A 14,700-nucleotide genomic window follows, 5' to 3' on the forward strand; every position below is an offset into this window, starting at 1 on the left:
CTTTCGCACATCCCCTGCTGGGAGTTGGCCTGCAGGGAACTGGCCTGCAACCCAGGAATGTGCCCTGACTGGGAATCGAACCTTGATCCTCTGGTTCTCAGACCTGTGCTCAATCCACTGAGCTACACCAGCCAGGGCGAATATTAGATGATTTGCTTAACTCTTCAGGTGCCAGTATTCTCTCCTAATTTATAGTTAATCTTTATTTATTTTTTATATTTACCTAAGGACATTTTTTATATTGCCTAGAGAGAGAGAGGAAGGAAGAGAGAGAAACATCAATTTGAGAGAGAAATATCGATTGGTTGCTTTCTTGTACATGCCCTGACCAGGGATTGAACCCACAACCTGGGTACGTGCTCTCACTGGGAATTGAACCCACCATCATTTGGTTTATAGGACGACACTCCAACCAACTGAGCCATACCAGCTAGGGCTAGTTATTCTTTATTTTTTAAAAAGTTTTTAAAAAGACTTTATTTATATATTTTTAGAGAGAAGAGGAAGGGAAGGAGAAACAGAGGGAGAGAAACATCAAAGTATGCCAGGAACATTGATCGGTTGTCTCTCACATACCCCCAACTCCAGGCCTGGCTTGCAACCCAGGCATGTGCTCTGACTGGGAATTGAACCTTCAGCCTTTCAGTTTGGAGGCTGTTGCTCAATCCACTGAGCCACACCGGTCAGGGCAATTATTTTATTTACCACTTAGTAACATTGATAACTTGGGAAGAGAGCATACACATTTTACGTAACAGTTTGTGAAGCACGGCCTTATATTATGATTATAGTCCCTTTTCCCTTAAAGAGAGAGAGGCATAGGAAGAGTGAAAGTCATGGTCTGCACTATAAATTGCAAACCACTCCCCTCACCATACTGACTGAACAAGTCAGGTACAGGTTCTCCCACTTACTGAGCATCTTAATCAGTCTTAATTTATCTAGTATGTCTGCAGTTGAATTTCTGCCAAACACAGCTAAAAGAAGTAGTTGCCTGCCATGATGTTCCTGCAGCTAATTCATTCTTTCTAACCTAATAAAGTGTAAATTTTTTAAAAAGTCATCCTTTTTATTAAGAAAGAAAGGTTAACCAAGAAACTGACCTTTTCCCTACTCTTCAGTCTCTCTTCCATTGAATAATCAAATTCAAATTCCTCTAATCAAAAAGTAAAATCAATTTGCTGGTGAATGCCAACATTCTTTAAACAAATAATTTTCTCTTTCACCCTCCTATGCCAAGGTTCATTCTGAAGCAGCTCAGACTGTTAGGATAAGAAGGAACATTAGATGTGAGGACACTGAGGTTTCAGGGGAGCAGGTTGATTTCCCAAAGTCACAAAGCTGATTTGTACAAAACAGATGAGCAGCACAGTGGAAAAAGAGCACTGACTGTAAAGTAAGAAGACCTGAGTTCAAAGTTTGCTTCTGCCACTAACCAGCTGTGTGACTTGGGGCAGGTTACCTATCCAGCGTGTCTAAATTTCTATTTCCTCATTGATAAAATTAGGGCAATATAACCTCATAGGGTATGAAACTTTTAGCATAGGATCCTAGCAATCTATCTCAGACACCCAGTATTCATTGACCATATTCTATGTATGGGCACTGTGCTAGCTGCTGTGACTAGAGATAAAATACACAGTTTCTTCCTTCAGAGCTTGTAGTCTGGTGGAGGGAGAGAAGTATTTTAAAGTTAAGTAAATACACTAAGTTCTACGGTAGAGGTAAATGCAGGGTACTGTGGGCATGCAGAGGACAAGCACAGATGGGGAGGATTAGGGAGTCATCCCAAGGCAGGCTTTCGTTGGGATGTGATGCTAAACGGAGTGTGGGGCTGGGTGAGATCATGTTTTCACTTTACAAAGATCATTGACTACAGTGTGGACATAATTTGAGAGGTTCTACTTTAAAGGTAAGATCAATGAGGAAGCTGATGGAATAGTCTAGTTGTGAAATCATGAAGCCTTCAGGTGATGATGTAATGTGGGAAATGTGGTAAAAGTGATGAGCTTTGATAGAATCTTACTAAGTAGTATGGATAGAACTTGAGACATTGGAAATGGGGGCAGGGAGATAGATTCTAGGATCACTTCAAGGTATGTGGCTTGATTATCTGGGTGGTTCATTCAAGTATGGCTGGCAAAATAAGTTTAGTTTTGGACATATCAGGTTTCAGGTGCCTGGAGTGGTGATGATGATGATGGTAATAGCTATCATTTATTGACAGTTTCTTTTTTTCTTTTAAATATAAAACTGCCTTTATCTTTTTTCTTTTCTTTTTTTAAAAAGATTTTATTTATTTTTAGAGGGAAAGGGAAGAGAAGGAGAGAGGGAGAGAAACATCAATGTGTGGTTGCCTCTTGTGCGCTCCCTGCTGGGGACCTGGCCTGCAACCCAGGCATGTGCCCTGACTGGGGATAGAACTGTGACCCTTGGGTTAGTAGGCCCATGCTTGGTCCACTGAACTACACCAGCCAGGACTATTGACTGTTTCTTTTCTTTTCTTTTTTTAAATTTATCTTTAGAAGGGAAGAAAGGAGAGAGGAAGGAAACATCAATGTATGGTTGCTTCTGGTGCATCCCCTGTAGGGAACTGGCCCCTGCCGGGAACTGGCCTGCAACCCAAGCATGTGCCCTGACTGGGAATCGAACCGTGATCATCTGGTTCGCAGGCCTGCGCTCAATCCACTGAGCTACACCAACCAGGGCTGACTGTTTCTTATAGGGCAGGTTCTATTCCATATTCTTTGCATGTGTTAATTATTTAATTTTCATAATTGTCTTTTGAGGTCTGATTTAAGATTATTCTCACTTTATAAATAAGAAATCTGAGACACAGAGATTAAATAACTTGCCCAAGTTTTCAGAGCTAGTAAGTGGTAGAGCCAGGACTTAAATCCAGGTAACCTGGCTCCAGTGTCACTACTGTTAACCACTTTGCGATATTACAATATATGCCTCTCATTGATGATGAGAGTGTTCACTAGACAGTTAAGAACTAGGTTGCAGAATATCAGCACAAAAATGGTTGTATAGAAGCCATGAGTTTTACCAGAGAAAGTTTATAGTACAGAAATGGTAGGTAGATGCTCTAAAAACTGCCATTTCTCAGTATTGTTCCCATGGCAGACATTCCTCATAAGTCAGTGACTGGGCTCAGTGAAGGAAACTGAGGAAGAGCCAGTGAGATAGGAGGAAAAGCTAGAAAGATTGGTGCCATCAAAGCCCCAAAGGAGGAGGATTTATGAAGGAGAAGGAGCTCAATAGTAGCAGGTTGTGTTTTTTTCCATTACATGTTTTGGGAATTTAGTAGAAAAGTGCAGTCAGCTCATTAGTGATCGCAAAGAGTGAGACATCCCTGGAGCTGGCAGATGGGAGAGGGCACCTAAGCTGAGAAGGAGGATAGTTGTATTGATCCATAATCCAAGACAGTGGTTTCAAGGCAGTTGTAACCCATAGAGGCAAGAAAGTGATCGGGGGACTTCAGGATCTAATTTGGATTGGGAAGGAAAAGAAGTCAAAAGGGGGAAGATAACTTGGAGGAAAGGAACCAAACTAGGAGGGCAGCTTTTCTTCTTGTTTGTAGAAGGGTGCGCTGTTTGTTTCTTCTTTGCATGTATCTTTGCATGGTACCATCTTGCCAAGTACCTGGCACATACTGACTTTCAGTAAATGTTTGCTGAAATAAATCAGTTAACTGTATGCTGACAATTGGCTGAGTTGGTCAAACCTGTAATTTTTCAGTTATCAGGCCTCACAAAGAGGCCAGAGTTCCCTTAGTATTGTTAAGATCTGATTTGTGCAGAGAGAGTAATTTTATCAAGTAATTTTTATGTACACAGATCTCAGGTGTCCTCAGGGAAAGTGGGAAATGGAACAGTGACCTGCAGCCTTTTGAAAGGTAAGATAGATCCTTTTAGCTCTACCTGGTACCCAGGGCTGACTGTTCCATAGGTAGAGTCACACTGAAAATATGATTGAAGCTGGAAAATAGGCAGAATTTAAGAATCAGCTACAAGTCCAACCTGTTTTGTTGGAAGAATGTTTTCTAGGTGGTAATAAAATTATAAGCCTGATTGTGGCATTTGCAATATAACTATCTTTATAGACCAAAAGAAACATTTACAAAATGGATTTTTTGTTTGTTTAGATATTTATCCTTAGTGTAAATGTATAAAATTAAAATGTTTGGCTCTGTTTATGCCTTTTGGCTGGGCATTGATTTTAATGGATGAATAATATGTACCATATATGCATAATTCACAACGATACAGTTCGATAAATTATCAACGTGATAACGCATGTGTAACCACAACTCAGTTCAAGAAGTGGAATATTACCAGCCCTCTCAATAATTTTGAAAATTACCATATAATCCGGCAATTCCATTTCTGAGTATATATTCAAAAGAATTGAAAAATTCAGGGCCCTGGCTGGTGAAGCTCAGTGGATTGAGCATGGGCCTGCGAACCAAAGGGTTGCCAGTTTGATTCCCAGTCAGGGCACATGCCTGGGTTGTAGGCCAGGTCCCAGCAGGGGGTGCACAAGGGGCAACCACATTGATATTTCTCTCCCTTTCTTCTTCCCTTCTCCTCTCTCTAAAAATGAATAAAAACTTTAAAAAATAAAAAAAAGGAAAAATCCAAATTAAAAACATTTATTTCATTGCTAATATTCACTAGTTTCTCATTGTACCTAAAATCTGTCATCCAAGTCTGTTTTTATTGTTGCGGTACAATATACATAACATGAAATTTACCATAAAATTGACCATTTTATCATTTTAGGGGCATTAAGCACATTCACATTGTCCTGCAACTATATTCACCCTCTGTCTTTCATCTTCCCCAACTTACTTTCACAGAACTTTTTTCATCTTCTCAAGCTCAGATACTGTGTCTGTTACACACTCCCTCTTCCTCTTGCTCCAACCACTGGCAACCACCATTCTACTTCCGGTCTAAGTTTGACCACTCTAGGTGTGTTGTATAAGTGGAACTGTACAGTATTGTTCTTCTGCGATTGACTTCACTTAGCATAATGTCTTCAGGGTTCACCTACGTTAGAGCATATCTTAGAATTTCCTTCCTTTTAAAAAAATTTATTGTTATGAGAAGAGAAACAGTGATTTGTTGTTCAACTTATTTGTACGCTTGTTGGTTGATTCTTGTATGTGTTCTGATTGGGAATTGAACGCACAGCCTTGGCATATGGAGACTGTCCTCTAACCAACTGAAGTACCTGGCCAGGGCTGAATTTTCTTCCTTTTTAAGGCTAAATAATATTTCATTGTGTATATATATATATAACACATTTTGTTTATCCATTCATATGTGATGAGCACTTGGGTGCTGCTATAAAAATGGGTGTGTAAATATCTGTTCAACTTCCTGCTTTCAATTTTTTTGAGTAGTTACTAACCACAAGTGTAATTGTTAGATCATACAGTACTTCTGTTTTTTATTTTTTGAGGAACTGCCATACTGTTTTCTGTAGCTGCATCATTTTACATCCCCATCACCGGTACACAGGTGTGTTTCCATTTCTCTACATCCTCACAAACATTTGTTATTTTCTGTTTTTTTTTAATGTTATACTATTGGTTGTGAAGTACATCTAGATTGTTTTAAGGAAACTTTTTATTTTTCAACATATAAAAAATACAACACATAGCCCTGGCTAGTGTGGCTCAGTGGATTGAGCACCAGCCTGTGAACCAAAGGGTTGCCAGTTTGATTACCAGTCAGGGCACATGCCTGGGTTGCGGGCCAAGGCCCCAGTAGGGGGCGTGTGAGGGGCAACTACGCATTGATATTTCTCTCCCTCTCTTTCTCCCTTCCTTCCCCTCTTTTTCAAAATAAATAAAATCTTTTTTAAAAATACAACAAATAGTAATTGAACTCCTGTGTATTCATCACATAACTTCAATAGTTATGAACACTTAATCTTATTTAAATTTTAATCTGTTCTCTCTCCTCCGTTATTGGAACGCAGCCCCCAGTCATCATTTATGTATTCTTTTTTTCTGTTGTTAAAAACAAAATAAAACACAAAAGTTCTGTTATTAGTATGAATAACATTACTTCAAATTTTACTTGCACCTTTGCTTTGCCTTTGATTCGTTGATCAGAACTCCTGTGTCATCATTAGCAGATATGTCCTTAGAGTTGTTCTTGCTCTCATGCAGTGCAGATGTAAATGTATTTTACATCCGCCCTTCATCTACCTTGGCCTTCTTGCTTGTTAAAAATTTATTCATAGGTAGGCCCTGGCTGGCATAGCTCAGTGGATTGAGCGCGAGCCTGCGAACCACACGATTGTGGTTCGATTCCCAGTCAGGGCCCATGCCTGGGTTGCAGGCCAGTTCCCAGCAGGGGACTCATGAGAGGCAACCATACATTGATATTTCTCTCCTTCCCTTCCCCTCTAAAGATAAATAAAATCTTTAAAAAAATTTATTCATAGGTAAAATTTGAAAATACACAGTAGCTGTGATCATAAGCTGCACAGTTATTTGTAAGCACAACTATAACAGCACATCAGTAATTGTCAAAAGACTTAAGATTAGCATGAAAAAGTGAAGCAACATCATTATAGACATAATCTTGAATCAGCTCCCATTTATTTTATTTATTTTTGTTTTTCCCTCAATTTCTTTATTTAAAAAAAGACATATACTGTCATTGGTATGTATTTCAATTTACTGTATATCTTAAAGTTACGGACTCTTAAAAAGTGATAGCCATAAAACTATATTTACCTAAAAATTAACCATAATTATTTTAATCTCAGATATCTACTTAGTGTATGAGTAGATATCCACATCTTTATGCCCAGTTTTTAAGAAATCTGATGGTATAGGGAAAAAATGGTGAACAAATCCCTGGAAGATGACAATTTACATTGGTAACCGAGATGTGGTGCTTTTATATGAGTTACAGTTTTTAGTTTGTTAACTCTGTGAACAAGGACTCTGCTTTCTTTAAGCTATTCATACTCTTTTCTTTTTGATATTTGCTGGCATTTGTATATATGCCATAAATAGTACAGTAGGCCTCTTCCTTTAGTAATTAGATCTGGAGTTACCTACTGTTTGGTTTATATGTGTGTGTTTGTTTAAACTTGCCGTTTTAAGGGACTCTTGAAGATACACTTAAAGGCAGGTCACGGGGTAAAAATTCATCTACATATCTGATAGAATTTGCTCGTCCCCGAGATGTTTACATTTTGGCATTTTTGGAGGTGGGGGTGGTAATTGTACATTTGCAACTATGCATTTCCTTGGTATTAATTTCAGTGTTAAAAAATAAGAATCGAATCCAGTTACAGAGTTAGGAAATCTTCTGGTGGCCCTGGCTGGGTAGCTCGTTTGTTCAGAGCTTTGTTCTGATATGTCAGGATTGTAGGTTCAAGATTGTAGGTTCAATCTCTGGTCAGGGCACATAAAAGACAGAACTGGCTCAAGATGGCAGCATAGGTAAATGTGGCTCGTCTCCTCACACAACCACATTAAAATTACAATAAAATATAGAACAACTATCCCAGAACTGTCAGAACCAACTGTGGGATTACATCTATCCAGACTGGTAGGAGGGGTGCAGACACAAAATGGGCTGATCCCTCACCTACATGATGAATAAAAATGAGGGAGGGATATCTCGGAGGGCAAGGAGTTCTAGCCCCACACCAGTCCCCCCACTGGGTTCCAGTGCCAGGAAGGTAAGTGCCTATAACTTCTGGCTGCAAAAACCAGCATGGTATTGAGTCAGTGTAAGAAGCTTCTGGAGTCCCAAGCAGTTCCTCTTAAAGAACCCACACCCAGACTTACTAAGACTCACTCCCTCTGAGCTCTTGCCCTGGGGTAGCAGCTTGAAAGGCACCAGTAGGGCAAATAGGGAGAAACTGAAGTGTCTGACATCAAGGCAAGAATGGGCAGAAAGGGGGACAGAGGTCATTGTCCTGTTTCTGAATCTTTTCCTCCAAAGAGCCACAAGGCCAGCAGGCAGGTGACAGAGTGCCATATAGGTACCCATCAACCTGGCTAACACTGTTTGCCCTGGGAGTCCCCTGAAGTTCTCTCCCACCCAACTTAGAGGCCCACGCAAGTTCTTAACAGTGGCTTTTCCATATGAATGGCTAGTCTTGGCTCACACTTCACAACTTCCTAGATCTCCTCAAATAAGCCACAGCCAGCTTTAGAGAGCCTCCAGGCCCCGTACCTTTTGCTAAGTAGCCCCTGGCTTGGCAGTAGTAGCAGCCAGCCTGGGTTCACAGCTTGGCTTTGCCTGGGAATTTCCAAGCCCAGCACGAGTAGCAGCCATCTGCAGATTGCTCTGTAGCTTATTAAGGGTGGCCCCAGGCAGAACACAGGTTGTGGCTGACCTAGGCCTGTGCCACCCAGGAAACTCTGAAGTCTGCATACCCACTGGTCAGCTGCAGACCACATCAGAGCACCACCACCCTGCCCCTGCACAGCTGATCCTCCTTGGAGGGTAGAGGTTGGTGGTCAGTGGTCACAGCCAGTCCTTGCAGCTGACTGGGCTGAGTAAATCCCTCCCATTGACCTGCCAACAGCAATCAAGACTCAACTACAAGAGGAAGGTGTACTTGGCCTACTCAAAAGGCATACCTTGAGTATCCAGCTTGGGTGACAGGGGAGGCTATGCCACTGGACCCTAAAGAACATAGAAACAAACACAGGGAGGCTGCCAAAACAAGACAAAGAATCATGGCCCAAATGATAGAACAGATCATAAGGGAGATAAGCAAATCTGTCAGATGCAGAGTTCAAAACACTGGTTATAAGGATGCACAAAGAACTTAGTGAGGACCTCAGCGGCCTAAAAACGATCGTCAGAAATGAAAGATACACTAATTGAAATAAAGAACAATTTACAGGGAAATGACAGTAGAGTGGATGAAGCCAAGCTTCAGATCAATGATTTGGAACATAAGGAAGCAAAAAACAGCCAGTCAGAAGAACAAGAAAAAAGAATCCAATAAAATGAGGGTAGTGTAAGCAACCTCTGGGACAATTTAGAATGTTCCAATATTCACATCATAGGGGTGACAGAAGAAGAGAAAGAGCAGGAAATTGGAAATCTATTTGAAAAAATAATGAAAGAAAATGTCACTAATTTGGCAAAGGAAATAGATATGCAAGTCCAGGAAGCACACAGAGTCCCAAACAAGATGGATGCAAAGAGGACCACACCAAGACACATCATAATTAAAATGCCAAAGGTTAAAGATAAAGGGAGAATCTTAAAAGCAGCAAAAAAAGGTTAGTTACCTACAGGGGAGTTCCCATAGGACAAGAAAAAACTAAAGGAGTTCATCATCACCAAACTATTATTATATGAAATGTTAAAGGGATTTATTTAATTAAGGAAAAGAAGATGATCAAAACTATGAACAATAAAATGGCAATAAGTACATATCAGCAATTGAATCTAAAAACATACTAAGCAAACAAGAAGAAATGAGACAGAATCATGGAAATGGAGAGTGCTTTGATGGTTGCCAGATGGGAGGGGGCTGTGGGGGAGCCGGTGTAGAAGTGAGGGGATTAAGAAGTACAAATAGGCAGTTGCAGAATAGCCATGGGGATGTAAAGTACAGTACAGGAAATGGAGTGGCCAAAGAGCTTATACGCATGACCCATGGTTGGAGGGTGCTGAGTGGAGGGTGGCAAAGGAGGAAAAATTGGGACAACTGTAATAGAATAATCAATAAAATAGAATTTTTTTAAAAAGAGCAAATGAATGCATAAGTAAATGGAACAATTGATGTTTCTCTCTGTCTCTTTAAAAAAAGCAAGTAAGTTAATTTTAAAAGGCAAAATGGAATTGTCACTATGTAAATTCTTTAACATTGGATCTTCTGGAACTCTTAAACTACAACAAAGCCAAATAAAGGCTGTAGGAAAAGAGGGAGAGGAACACACAGTTATTTCTGCCCCCCTTTGGTGGTTCTAATTTGCACAGAAGACCCCAGTATACAGTATACCCTACGGCACTCGATAACATCAGAAGGAAGTCTTGTTCAAGATACACAGAAAAGAACACTATGATTTAAGATTCCATCAATATTCTACTGTAAGAATGCAAGTCTGTTGTCATGCACAGATTAAATGAGTTAAAGGCAGAGCTAGTTCTTTCCCTATGATCTGTATTTTTTTCTGTGTACTGTTTTCTTTTACTTGAAGATAGCTATGTCCTTGTTGGGTAAATAACCTCAGTAGCTAAGAGCACAGAGGCTTCAGAGTGATAAATAGTGATACTAAAACTACTTCTCTTTCTCCCTATGTTGTTGTGATAGTGGTAATAGAGGTATTGGTTGTCATATAAGACATTATATAATGATTCTTAATGTAGCATTTACGGTGTGCCAAGCAAAAACTAAGTGCTTTACATGTATTAATTTATGTAATCCACACAACAACCTATGAGATGGATATTATCAGCCTTATTTTACTGATAAGGGATTCCAAGTACAAATAACTAGTGCGTGGTAGGGCGAAGAATTGATCCGAGGCAGGCTGGCGCCTGGTTCCTTCCTCCTAACCATTATACTGTACTGTGCTTATTGGATACCCATATAAGTAAAGGGAAATGTGAGATAAAAAATGCTTTTAACATCTTTGTGGCCTCTATGAAACTTATTATTTGTTCACTCAATGCTCCCTGTAGATTGGTGATTACAGAGAGAACATTTAATCTCAAAGCATTCATTCCTACTTTTCAAACTAGTATTTTCAGATCTGTTCTTCATCTGAGACCTTGCATTTAGAAAAAGTACACTTAAACTTTTTAGTTGAGTTGGCAGACTGAGTTTACAGAGAGGATATTGCCTTTTGAGTATTTAGACTGTATGGGCTGACTCCTTGAAGCAGTAATTTGGATACGTTGCAATGCTTCCACCAGGGAACATCAGTATTAGGGGGCTGTCTGACTTCAAAGTGTATATGTGTGTTTTATTTATTCATTATTGAAGTATAGTTCACTTTGTGTTTTATATAGATTTTTGTAGATAGGCCACTTATTCACAAAGTTAGTCAATCTAAACAAATTCTGAAAGTCTTCCAGAGCCACTTAAATCCCATGATACGTAAGCATTTGAAGTAGAACTATGAGCAATGCAAAATGTTACCTTACTGGAGACTTGTGATAAGTAGAATAAATAAAACACCCTATCTATTTTTAAATACTTAAAGTTCAGGCCATAGAACCTCTGGTTAATCCTGCAGAATTGGTTTTCATTTGGGCACTGATTTACATGCCCTTTTAATCTTTTAAGTCTGAGCTAATAGCCACTACAGGTATCCCTGCTTTTCAAGTTTGCATGAAAACCACTTCACTTTTATGTAAGATCTACATTAGTACTTGTTTTTGCTAACCAAAAGAAATCTGGAGAGGATTTTAAATTAATTGTAATTGCTCCTTTGCCTTACACCATTTCGTTTTATGAAAGGTTTCATAAAAAATAAATGGCTCTTCTTCGATGGTGAGGAAACCTGTCCCGTTTTTGTGTATTAAAAGAAATCCACAATCTTTGCTTTTATGAAAAAAGGCACAAATAATGGTCAGCATTTGTTTTGCAGCAAGTTGTTTGTTGTAAAGGCTCCTTCCCTGGGAACTACACCCATCATCTCAGCATAAAGCCATCATAGCTTTGAACTGTCTGTGAGCATCTGTGATTTATCTCAGTGTGTTTTGTCCATCCATTAGCAAGATGTATCCTAAGGTATCAGCAAAGCCTAGTAGAGATTGTTAAGGGTGTTAAGCCTAGTGTAAAAGTGGATATAATTGAGTGTTTCAATCATGGGGAACAAAATAAAGACATTTTAATGCATTAAATTTGGGGTCTGGGAAAGATTGAAATTTTTCCATATAAATTAATGATAATTGCTTTTGTACTTTACCCCATTTTATCGTATGAAAAGTTTTGTAGGCACGCCATACTTTGGGATGGTAGGTAAAACCTGTATTTCATAAGAAAGCCAACGTTCTGTGTTCTCCTGCTTCCTTTGTCTTGGGTTTTGTGGATCTGGCTATGCTCTGGTTACATCACAGCCGCTCTGGTGCTTTGGGTCAGTCAAGTGTTTGGCTGGAGAGAGGAACAGATTACCATTTTCACCCATTAGGTATTTTGATGGAGGCTGATGACTTTCTCATGCTGATTTTCTTTCCTTTAGGTTTATGAAGGCCTAGACATCATCACCAACAAGGTTTCTTCCCAAGACCAGAGACTATGCCGGCACCACATGATCAGCTTTGTGGATCCTCTTGTGACAAATTACACAGTGGTGGACTTCAGAAACAAGGCAACTGCTCTGATATCCTTACTAAAGAGAGCAGCTAGGTTTGCTGGATGGCAAGGCAGCCCAAGCCAAGAAAGAAGTTTTCTTTCTAGTGAGAGTTTCGTCTAAGCAGGGGCACACAAGACCTACCAATAGGTAGCGTCCCATCAGCACTATGTGGATTGATGGATACAGTGTTCCTGCTTCTCAGAGTCTTGTCCTCAGACTGCAACATCAGCATCCCTTGGGAGCTTGTTAGAAATGCTGAATTTGGGCCTCACTTCACATCTAATGAATCAGTTCTGCATTTAACAAGAGTGTCAGATGATTTATAATCACATTAAAATTTGAAAAGCACAGTTATAGTAGAGAGAACATTGATTTAGGAACCAGAAAATCTGTGTTTTAGTCTTAGAGCCACTTCTTTTTTTTTTATTTTTAATATTTATTTATTTATCTTTAGAGGGGAAGGGAGGGAGAGAGGAAGAGAAACATCAGTGTATGGTTGCTTCTCGTGCATCCCCTGCTGGGAAATGGCCCCTGCTGGGAAATGGCCCCTGCTGGGGAAATGGCCCCTTCCGGGAACTGGCCTCTGCTGGGAACTTGTCTGCAACTCAGGCATGTGCCCTGACTGGGAATTGAACCACGATCGTCTGGTTCGCAGGCCCGCGCTCAATCCACTGAGCTACACCAGCCAGGGCCAGAGCCACTTCTTTTGACCATGTGAATTTTATTGAGTAAGGTATTCACCCCACTGAGTTTCAGTTTTCCACCCTTAATTAATTTATAAATGTAATAGAGTTCCAGTTAGAATTTCAAAGGGATTGCTGGAGTTGGGAGAGATTGGAAAAAAGTTGTTATAAGTAACACCAGAAATTTTTGAAGAGAATAATATAAGGGAGACTGCCCTTATATTTTATGTCTAGACTGCCTATAGTAATCTGGACTGCCAGATATTAAAACATTGACAATTTGTAATTATAATGGCAAGAAAATTATATACTGTACAAACTTACGGCACAGAATAGAAAATTCAGGCACAAATTCAAATGCACATAAAAATTGTTTGGCCAAAAAGTCCATGTGGGGTTTTTTTTTTTCTGTAAAAGAAAGCTACATTTTTTCATTTTCATCAATAACTTTATTGATTTGGATATTTTGAGTATGTCAGCTATCTCCTGCTATTAGCTTCTAGGTGGTAGAGGACAGGGTGCTGTTAAACGTCTTTGAATGCATAACACAGCCCCACAGCAAGGAATTTGGCAAAAATGTCAGTAGTACCAAGAAACTCCACAAACTACTTTTTAAAAAAATTTTATTTATTTATCCTTAGAGGGGAAGGGAAGGAGAGAAGGAGAGAAATATCAACGTATGGTTGCCTCTCTTGAGTCCCCTGCTGGGAACTGGCCTGCAACCCAGGCATGTTCCCTTACTGGGAATTGAACCGCGATACTCTGGTTCGTGGTTCGTGGTACTCTGCGACCTTTAGGTTTGCAGGCCATTCCTCGATCCACTGAGCCACACCAGCCAGGACAACTGTAATTTTTTTTTTAAGAAAAAAGCTAGAATTGGATATTAAGAGTTAAGAATTTATTATTTGTACATCAGCCAGAACTCCTAGGTATCTACCTTAGAGAAACCTTGCCACAACTATATCAACAGACGGGTGGTAGATCTCATTCTGTAACGGCATTCCTCTTAGCAGCAAAAACGTGAACACTGAAGTTCCTATTTACAGAAGAACAGACAAAATTTGCTTTGTTCATATCAGTTTACTTTTTCAACAGTAAAAATGGTAAATTATAGCTGTATGCATCTGTGTAAGAATCTTAGAAACAACAAAACTTGGGGAATTGTAGAAGGATAAATTTATAATAAATGTTCATACCATTTATTATAAAGATTAAAACAAGCAAAACTAATGTATTGTTACTTAGTGATTATATATTCTATATATTCATATATTCTTTAGGGATATATACACATAAGTAATAATGTAAAGAAAAGCAAGGGAATCATGGGAAAAAAACACCCAAAATAACACAAGATAATTGTTCCCTCAGAGAGAGGGGATGTTGGGGTTGAGATGGGAATGAATACACAGAAACTTGAAAGAGATTAATAATATTCCTTTCCTTACATTGGGTTCATGAGTGTTTTATTACTGGGCTTCATAATTTACACGTTACTGTGTTTGTGTGTGTGTGTATATATATGTATATATATGATATTTTAAATTAAAATGGAAAGTCCACTATAAACAAAATTGAAAACAGACTGCAAACCAGGGGGAAAATATTTGTAATGTAGGAAAGGCAAATTGTTAATATACTTAATATATAAAGAACTCATGAATCAATAGAAAAACTAAAGGTAGTGAGTAGTAATTCACAGAAGAA

The 14,700-nt window shown here is 39.2% G+C and overlaps 1 protein-coding gene across 4 annotated transcripts in view; it reads left to right on the forward strand.

Moving 5' to 3' along the window:
- Positions 1 to 14,700, forward strand: part of TRIT1 (tRNA isopentenyltransferase 1) — a 36,288-nt gene that overhangs the window by 6,868 nt on the left and 14,720 nt on the right. For 3 of the 4 annotated variants that reach the window (XM_037032521.1, XM_037032522.1, XM_037032525.1), the window contains exon 2: positions 12,197 to 12,337. The exons of the other annotated variant lie outside the window; for it this stretch is intronic. In XM_037032521.1, coding sequence (XP_036888416.1) covers positions 12,197 to 12,337 — 141 coding nt within the window. The remainder of the gene's footprint in view (positions 1 to 12,196; positions 12,338 to 14,700) is intronic. 4 annotated transcript variants of the gene reach the window in all.

Source organism: Sturnira hondurensis, unplaced genomic scaffold (assembly GCF_014824575.4).
Source record: "Sturnira hondurensis isolate 20B ecotype Veracruz unplaced genomic scaffold, ASM1482457v3 Scaffold0021490, whole genome shotgun sequence".
Lineage (NCBI taxonomy): Eukaryota > Metazoa > Chordata > Mammalia > Chiroptera > Phyllostomidae > Sturnira > Sturnira hondurensis.